Raw genomic sequence first — 9,595 nt, 5'->3', positions numbered from 1 at the left:
CACTCCTCGGTAGCTCTCCAAGTCCTGTCCACTCTTCCCAACCCTACTGTCCTACCCAGCCTCCCAGTCAGCCGGCCAGTGTGGCTCCAGAGAGGTTCCTCAAACTCAAATCTGACCGCACTACGACTCTTGCTAAAGCCCTTGGATGGCTCCCCATCACCTAGAAAACCAAGCCACGGAGCCCTCCTAGGCATGGCCCAGCCTGTCCAGTACCCTCGCCCCTATTTTCTATCTGGTAATCATAACCGCTCAGGAGTTCCTAGCACACGGAGCTGTTTCATGCCTCACTGCCTTGGTACATGCTGTTGCTGCTGCCTGGAGTGTCTGCCCTTTTCTCCAGGCTGACCGTATTCATCCTTGGAGACTCAGCCCAGGAAGCCCTCCTCCATCCTCTCTGAGGGCATCTCTGTTAGCACTTGTCACATTCAATTGCCACGGTCTGTCTGTGCGTCCGTCTTACCGCGAGGCTGTAAGCTTTAAAGAGCACAGACTGGGTCTTTTTCGTCTTTGTTCTTCCACCAACCCCTGGGCCCAGGACTGGGCTTAGAATATAAGATGTCCAGTAAATGTCTGTTGAACTGATTCAGCCATTTACCCCCAAAACATCAAGGTCGTCCTGTCCTTGACAACCCCAGCAAACTCTCAGCAGATACCGTAGGTATGTAGGCGAGGAGCTGACTGAGATAGGTCAGCCCCAGAGGGCTCTGGAACATCTTGAGGACTCTGGAAACCCACAGTAAACAAAGACATGGTGACCAAAGGTGGAGTAATGAATTGTGGTCATGGTCCTCAACCCAACTCAGTATCTAAATCATGCATGAAAAAGCCATCAAGGGCTGGAATGTAAAGAAATGGGTTTTCCAGAAGGTAAGCTAGAAATCTGGAGGTAGAGATTTGGTTCAGGGACATCTGAGCTCTGACTCTGCTTTCTTCCCCCAAGATGAGAATGTGGTCTTGCTAACACCAACAAAACCAGGAGAGGCAGATGTTTATAAAGGCAATCATCTAAATTTCAGATAATTCTTACAGACTAGGGATGGAAGTCCCAAGTTTAAAAGGGCTGCGGCATAGTAAGAAATTGAGCTTTCTAAATCTGGCAAGCCCCCGTTCCACATGGACAAGGTCTCCAGCAGCTGCCACCAGGGACCCCAGGGGCCAAGGGAAGATACACTGTCTGCTCCTGCCCTCACTGGCCACCTCATTTCTAATTGGATTTTGAATCCTGGATTTAGAGTAAAGGCAGTTGTGTGTGGTGTCTTCTGGCCAAACCATAATACAGCTAAAGTGCTGCTCCCACCCAGGTGGTTGGAGACAACTCCCCCAGGCCCTCTCCCTCCTTCTCCTGTAGAAGTAAGAGGGCACCACCACCCCATGTCTCCTCGCGTGCCTCCTCCCTATTCAGAGCTGCCATTTCTTGGGACCATCCAATTTAAAAGCTGGATCACTTCTCCTATAAGGCAACGATTCTAGATTTCTCCATCATCAACAGGTATACCTGACATTGCGCCTCCAGCAGTGGAGGCAGGCTGCACTTTCAGTCGCTCAATGGCCAGTCTTTGTGTACAACGGTCGTCTCTGTGGCTGAACCCAGATCAGGGCCTACCAGCCCATACAGCACACACACCCTTCTTTCTTTAGCAAAGAGGCAGAGATCTCTGGGGAGGGAGGGCAGGAGGCAGTGAAAATGGGTGAAGGAAAGGACCTGAGGCTCCCAGCTCAGGCCCTCACCCTCTGAGTACTGCTCCAGGAACCTCCAGGAGCAAACCCTGACTCCCTGCACTCACCTCTCTGGGCAGATCCAGTCCATCTATGGCTCAACTACTGCAGATGGGGACCCTGACTCAAGCCAGCCCCCAGAACAGGCTGGTCCCTTCCTTTTTCTCTCCATCCCTCCACCTGCGCGTGATGGGCCATAATTGATTAATTCAGCAAATACAGACTGAGCACAAGTGAGCCCTAAAGGTTTCCAGTTCCTGGTTCAAGCCCTCTTAAGCTCTATCTCCACTCCATCCCCCTAGGTTCCCTAAGGCCTCCTGAGACCTTTTCCATAAATTTAATCTTTTGCTTAACCAGCTACACTGGCTTTCTGTTTCTTGCAACCCAAAGAACCTTAACCAAGTACAAACAGGAACACAGTCCTACACATTACCCCAAACCACCATCTCAATATCCCCTCCCCAGTGCCTGAGCTCCCAGGCTGCCTCTTGGATACCCAGAAACCCCACTAGGGCCCCATTCCCAAAAGAAGCCCATGCCCCCACCCTGTGACTAGTCCCCTTCCAGGTTATAAATGTCATCTTTACTAGTTCAAGCATAAAACAGGCCCTCAATAAATGCCGGTGAAATTGAACTAAATGTCCCATGAGAGCACCAAAAGAAACATTCCAACTACCCTACACACCTTAGGAACTCGGCCTTCAAGCCTGGTGTCTCATTCAATATTCAGAGAAGCTCTGGGGAGCTCTGGGAAAGTCAGGCATCACTGTGCCCACTGGACAAAAGCTACAGAAACTGAGGCCCAGGGAAGTGAAGTGTCTTGCCCGAGAATGACTTGCCCTGAACGGTAGGCTCCACTGACACATACCCCATGCCAGTCCAGCACAGGCTGGTGAGCCAACTGTTCCCATCTTCAAGAACTGCTTTAGAGCCACCTCTTCCTGGCAGTCTTCTGGGACTGCTATCACTGCACCCCTGGCAGAGAGGCCAAAAGTTCTCAGAGGGCAGGGACAGTTTTCTTTATCCCAGCCCTGCTAACCACCCACTCACACCCATCTGAGCAGAACAAACCAGAGTGGGACTTCTCTCATTTTGACCCCTCTCTGGGGTTTGGGTTCCATGTCAATCCTCAAGGCTGGCTGTGCCTTGCCCAGTGACCTGTACCCCGGAACCTGTACCCAGAGGAGACACAGTCAGTACTGGCAACTGAATGGCATTGACAGAGTGAGGCTGGCCTGGACAACCTGAGATGGGGGAGTTATGACTGGAGATGCTGCCTCTGAAGGAAGACAACTTAATGGAGGGATTTTTCACGCAGAGCTAATTCACACATGGCAGGATAATATTTTGAGCCAGTGATCGATGCTATTTTTCCCTCCTTGAATTTCCCTCCCTTTCGATTCACTCGGTTGGAGCAAGTGGTTAGCAGGTGTACCCCTGCCCCAAGAGGGAGAGGCAGGCAGAAGTAGGATAGACTTCTGTTAAGCCTCTAAGGGGGAACAGGATCAGGATGCAGACAAAATGGCTTGGACAGAAACGTGGAGGGAAAAGGAACAAAGGCAGTGAAGTAAGAGAGGTCCAGGGTTCTAGGAGAGAGGCACGCCTGCTCAGAACAGCGGGCACACAGTAAACTGAGGCAGAAAAAATCATGGCAGCTCTCTCCCTGAACAATTCCCAGATGCTGAATCTGGCATGGAGGCCTCAGAGAGCCCCAGGGCCACACTGGCCAGCGTGACATATGTCTGGTAACTCAGTGACCAGCTGACCACACACACACCCTGATGCCAGGGCATTTTGTGGGGTTCTAGACCTTTTTTTTTTTTAGAACTACGTGCCACAATTTTTCAGGTAGGTAGGATTGAGACTTCCAATAGAAATTAAGGTGATAGGAAATACAGTTACCTTTCTTATATCCCTGAGTTTATGGCCTGAAAGTCACACCCCCCCCCCATACACACACCCACATTCTCACCACCCCAGTGCCTGCTGCTTCCATTGCTGCCTCTGCCTCTTCTGGACACCCAGAAATCGACAGCCTGCTCCAGCCTTCTCCAACCCGGAAGCCACCCAGGCTCAGATGGAGAACATGACAAGCGCGACAGCCCCACTCATGTTCCCACAGCGTGAGGGGAAATGAGGCCCCAGAGGCACACAGTCTGCCGTGGCCTCTGCGTTTACAGAACAGGAAGTGGCTACTTACTTGACCTTCAGACTCGCCAGCATGGTCTTGTCGATCCTGCCAAGAGAAAAGCAGAGGCTTCAGTCAGTGCTGGGGCTGGAAGCTCCCTCCCACCTGGCACCTGCAGGGGAGGGGTCGCGGGGCCAGCGAGACCACCAGACTGCCAGGGTCAGTAGGAGACAGCTGCTGTAGGGGGAAGGAAGGGGAGGACTATGAGCTCTGGGAGGGCTGGGGACACACAGAACCCTATGGCACAAGTACCATTATTCTCCCCATTTTAAAGATGAGGAAACTGAGGCTTGTAAGGGGTACAATCACTTGCCCAGTCTGAATCCAGGTATCTGACTCCAGACCCAGGGTCTTAGGCACTCTTTATGTGGCCTCTCCTTTTATTATCTCCATTCCCACGAGAAGACTCTACAGCCCAGCTCCATTAGCCACTAGCAGCTGGACAATCGACACATCAATATTTCCTGGGTTTCTGCTTTGGGAAGATGCGAGCACCGCCTCCACCAGGGATTCTCCTGCTCAGGGGGCTGCTGCCAGTTCATGCAGGGAGACAGAACCTGACAACAGGTGCCAGGGTAAACCGGCAGGTGGGCTCCGTCAGGCAGAGTTTCAGAGCAGGGAAGATCACGTTTGCTGCAGACTGTCCTGGCAGCCACTCCTCCGCCCCCAGCCTGTGCCCACCCTCCTGGGAGGCAAGGCAGCACTTCTAAGCTTCTATTTTTACCCCCTGCATATGCCAGCCTTATGGTGGCTAAAAGGAGGCCCCGTCCCTCTTCAGAGACAGAACTCTGGGCCTTCGACCCACTGTTTGTGTCTACTCTTGTTTAGAAGTCACCACCCCCAGTGTCACCATCACCACCAGTGTCACCACCACCACCAGTGTCACACCACCACCAGTGTCACCACCACCCCCAGTGTCACACCACCACCAGTGTCACCACCATCCCCAGTGTTATCATCACGACCAGTGTCACCATCACCACCAGTGTCACCATTACTACCAGTGTTACCACCACCACTGGTGTCACACCACCATCAGTGTCACACCACCACCAGTGTCACCACCACCAGTGTCACCGCCACCCCCAGTGTTATCATCACCACCAGTGTCACCATTACTACCAGTGTCACCACCACCACCGGTGTCACACCACCACCGGTGTCACCACCACCAGTGTCACCGCCACCCCCAGTGTTATCATCACCACCAGTGTCACCATTACTACCAGTGTCACCACCACCACCGGTGTCACACCACCACCAGTGTCACACCACCACCAGTGTCACACCACCAGTGTCACCATTACCACCAGTGTCACCATTACCACCAGTGTCACCACCACCACCAGTGTCACCATTACCACTGGTGTCACCACCACCACTGGTGTCACCACCACCAGTGTCACCATTACCACCAGTGTCCCACCACCACTGGTGTCACCACTACCACCGGTGTCACCATTACCACCAGTGTCACCACCACCAGTATCACACCACCACCAGTGTCACCATTACCACCAGTGTCACCACCACCACCAGTGTCACCACCCCCAGTGTCACCACCACCACCAGTGTCACACCACCACCAGTGTCACCATTACCACCAGTGTCACCACCACCACCAGTGTCGCCACCCCCAGTGTCACCACCACCACCAGTGTCACCACCCCCAGTGTCACCACCACCACCAGTGTCACACCACCACCAGTGTCACCACCACCACCAGTGTCACCACCCCCAGTGTCACCACCACCACCAGTGTCACACCACCACCAGTGTCACCATTACCACCAGTGTCACCACCACCACCAGTGTCACCACCACCACCAGTGTCACCATTACCACCAGTGTCACCATTACCACCAGTGTCACACCACCACCAGTGTCACCACCACCACCAGTGTCACCATTACCACCAGTGTCACACCACCACTGGTGTCACCACCACCACCAGTGTCTATCATCCCAGCTCCAGGATGCTTGAAACCCTGGAAGGTTCTTTCAGGCCCCCCTGTCTAGGCAGCTTGGCTCTGCTATACACGTGACTAATGGGCCAGTGTGGGTAGGGAAGAGGCGTCAAGGGCCACGTGTTGAAGACACAGGGCTGCCCCAGCAATCACAAAGTGTCAGTGTTGACGGCACAGTCAACACCAAGCCCTGGACTGGGGGGTGCAGCCTTTCACTCTGTGTTAGCTCCCAGCGCCTTCGGATCTCAGTTCCCAACAGCAGAACAAGCCCCACCTGGGGCTCCATTTTAGGTCCCTCCTAGCTTCTTCCCCACACTCTTCCCTGGACCCCTTCCTTGGGGCTTCCACTACTGGTCCCCTAGGGTCTCACTGTGGGCCCCCCATCCCCTATGGGATGTAAACCCTCCTCTCCTGTTCAACCCCCCTCCCCAGATGGGGAGTCAGATCCCCACCTTCTACGGTAATATTTTTAGCCCAGAGCAATCCAGTTGTCAAAACCAACCAAACCCACTGCCATGGAGTTGATTCTGACTCACAGCAACCCTGTCGGAAAGAGTAGAACTTCCCCATAAGGTTTCCAAGACTGTAAATCTTTACGGAAGTAGGCTGCCACATCTTTCTCCCACGGAGTAGCTGCTGGGTTCAAACTTCTGGCCTTTTGATTAGTAGCCCAGCACTTAACCACTGTGCCACTAGAGTTCCTCAATCCAATTGTAACCCCTAATAATAAGCCCTTACATTTTACATTTTCTCAAGGCATCTCTTGTAATCCTTACAGGGTCCCTGTGTTGTGGGTAGAGCAGAAAATCTCCTTTACTCATGGGGAAAGGGAAATCCAGAGAGAAGTGCCTCATCCAAGTTCCCCAGTGAAGCCAATATTAGTACTTGAGGACCTCTGGATCTCTATGTGGACAGCTCTGACCACCACGCCGCCTGCCAGGACTCTGAGTCACAGTGGCCCCTAGCCCCCTGCCACATCCAGCTGCCCAGTGCCTGGTACATCCTCGCAAGAGCCCCGTGCGAGGCTGATTCCGGAGCAGGAAGTGCCCGACAGCACCCTTGCTCCCTAAGCCCCACACCTATCCTGTGGCCTGCCCACAGGGTTCCCACGCTGGGTGTGGCCCCGGAAGGGCAGGGTCTGTGGCAGAGTTGAAATGGGGCCACAAGGCTGGGCTTTTCCCTTTCAGGAAACCAGAGTCTCGGGTTCTCCCTGGAGCCTTCTCTCCTCCTCTCCTCCCCCACCCACTCACCTTCATCAACTACCTACCACTGATGCCAGTGGTTATCCATACTGGCAGCCAATGGCACTTTTTAAATACCACCACCAGAGGTCTTGTCTGGAGTGGGCCAGGACTCCAGGAATCTGCATTTTAGTTGCCAGCCTACTTGGATATCCCCCGCCCCAGCTGAGAGCTATACCCAGATGATGCCCAAACTCACATCTCCAGTCTAACCCTCTCTCTGGATGCCCTAACCCTCCAAGTCCCCCAGAAGGCCCTGCTGTCCCCTTAAATTCCACGGTCCCCAACCAAATGCCTGCCATGTGCAAAACATCAGATGTGATGAAAACCAGATGATATTGTTCACTACAGATTAGTAAGTAAGCACAATTAAGCCTGTGCATACCTTGCTTGTTGGGTAATCCATCCCCACCCTCTGCCAAACACAAAGCCCCCCCTACAACGCCTCCCAGCCAGAGGATGGATAGCAATGTGCTCTCACAGATGGAAAAATGGAAAGAAAAAGCTACACACACGGAAGCAAGTAATCAACCATAGGAACAGAGCCTGTCTCTTCCCTGCCCTTCTGTCCTCCCTCCCTTGCTCCCTTGCCCCTGCGTCCCCCATGAGCCCACCTGCTTCCACACCAGGACACCCTCCCCAGCAGCAGTAACCTTCTCTTTGACAACACCCAGAGGAGCTGGAAGGAAACCGATAATGAGAACCACCAGGCTCTTTTCCCTAGCTGAGCAGAAGCTGCCAGCCGCTGGGAACCAGAGACAAGCCTCTGCCCTCAGTTTCCCCCACTTCCTGGCCCACCGGGGAGGAAAGAGCCTCTCCCCTGCCCTAAAGGGAAACTTAGCGGCAAAAGGCGACCCAGAGAGCCAGGCAAGAAGCTGATAGAAGACCCTGCTCAGACAGAGGAGGACTGGCTGCCTGGCGGGGGTGGGGAGGCCTGGAGACAGGCTGTCCCTCCTCTCACAATTCACCCCCTCAGAGAGGAGGCAGCCCAAAGTTCCAGCAGGCCATAGATTTCCCTGCCACAAGGTCACAAGAATGACACAGACAGGAGCGTGACACACGCACACAGACATGAGCACACACAGACCCAGGGAGCAGAGATGCAGGCAGCACCTCCTCAGAAACATAAAGTTGCACACGTGATGACACACACAGGCACACCCACCCAGCCAGGCACACGCCTCCCGCACAGCCTTTACACAGGGTCACACAGACTGGCAGTCACAATCACCGACACGCACGAATGCACACACGCTTGCACATACAGTCTTCCACATGCACACACATACACTCACAGATAATCACAGACGTGCCCACACACACACTTACACAGTCACGCATACTCACACAGAAATAATCACAGACATGCACATCTGCACACGCATGCACACACACTCAGAAATAACCACAGGTGTACACATACATTTGCACACAGTCACGCATGCACATACGGTCATGCATTCGCACACTCAGAAATAATCACAGACACAGACGTGCACACACAGACAGACACAGGAACACGCTGACACAGACACAGACTCACACTGAACGGCAGTCACACACACACTGGCACTCCGCTCCAAGTTCCTAGACCCCTAGAAGATTGTGTCCACAGGGCAGAGAGGAAAAGCTTGGTCTCTGCTGCCCTCCACCAGGAACTGACATCTCTACACAGCCCAGGGTCCCTCAGACAGACAGGCCGTGCCTGAACCCTCTGTTCCCACAGGCAGCCCCCGCACTCAACCAGACTTCACATCTGGGTCCGCTCGCATTGCTCAGCCACCCTCCCGTTGGTCACCCACCATCCGAAGCCCCCAAAGGAGACGCTGCGCTTCCTGTGAAACATGGTTGTGGCCTCAGGGCCCCGGGTCCCAGCGATGTCCCCAGGGCTGTTAGTAAGAGAGCCGTAGTGCAGTGGGGTGTGTGGGCCACCGGCATAGGGCGGGGTGCCTAGTGAGGCACCCCCTCGCCCGCCCACACCCCAGCACTTCCTGTGGGCGAGGCTGCAGGGCTGGGAGGTGGGTCCTGCACGCCTGCAGGGAGGCATCAAGACAGGGGGGCGGGGGCTTTGAAGAGGGCAGCTTCCCCACACTCAGAGGAACCCACAGCTCCGGAAGGGGCTTGGCTGGCAGATTGCGCCATAGCCCAAGTTGGCAGCTCAGCCCCACACAGCCCCAGCTTTCCAGAGCCAAAGGAGGCTGAGGAGCCTCATAACCAGGCCTGGGAGGGAGGAACAGACCTGTCAGGAGTCCCCTGGGAGCCCTGGGATTGAGGGTCCCCATACGCAGTCCCTGGGGCTGCCCAAGACCGGACTTTTGCCTTCCCACTCCACAAAGGCTCAAGCACATACCAGACAAACCACCACACGATACAGAATCGCAACTGTGCATACACCCGGACACAAGTATACATGCACACATGGGCACAGGGACACACAGGCACACACATACGTATATGTGCACAGAATACATCACATGGGTGCA

At 54.3% G+C, this 9,595-nt stretch overlaps 1 protein-coding gene across 10 annotated transcripts in view; it reads right to left on the bottom strand.

The window, feature by feature from the left end:
• RAP1GAP2 (RAP1 GTPase activating protein 2) overlaps window positions 1–9,174 on the bottom strand; it is a 232,661-nt gene extending 223,487 nt beyond the window's left edge. For 8 of the 10 annotated variants that reach the window (XR_010318428.1, XR_010318429.1, XM_010596495.3 and 5 more), the window contains exons 1-2: window positions 8,915–9,174; window positions 3,917–3,952 (exon numbers count right to left, since the gene is read on the bottom strand). Coding sequence is in view for 7 of the 10 variants with exons in the window: in XM_010596495.3 (XP_010594797.2) it covers window positions 3,917–3,952; window positions 8,915–9,159 (281 nt within the window). In the remaining 3 variants the exon portion in view is untranslated. Of the gene's footprint in view, window positions 1–3,916; window positions 3,953–6,609; window positions 7,530–8,914 lie in introns of those variants that run through there. The other 2 variants (XM_064271568.1, XM_023556286.2) reach the window with 2 other exon arrangements.
• Window positions 9,175–9,595: the final 421 nt, after the last annotated feature.

This window comes from Loxodonta africana, chromosome 18, assembly GCF_030014295.1.
Source record: "Loxodonta africana isolate mLoxAfr1 chromosome 18, mLoxAfr1.hap2, whole genome shotgun sequence".
Taxonomy (NCBI): Eukaryota; Metazoa; Chordata; class Mammalia; order Proboscidea; family Elephantidae; genus Loxodonta; species Loxodonta africana.
Note: the sequence above shows the minus strand (reverse complement) of the source record. Positions and strands in the feature narration are given on the sequence as shown.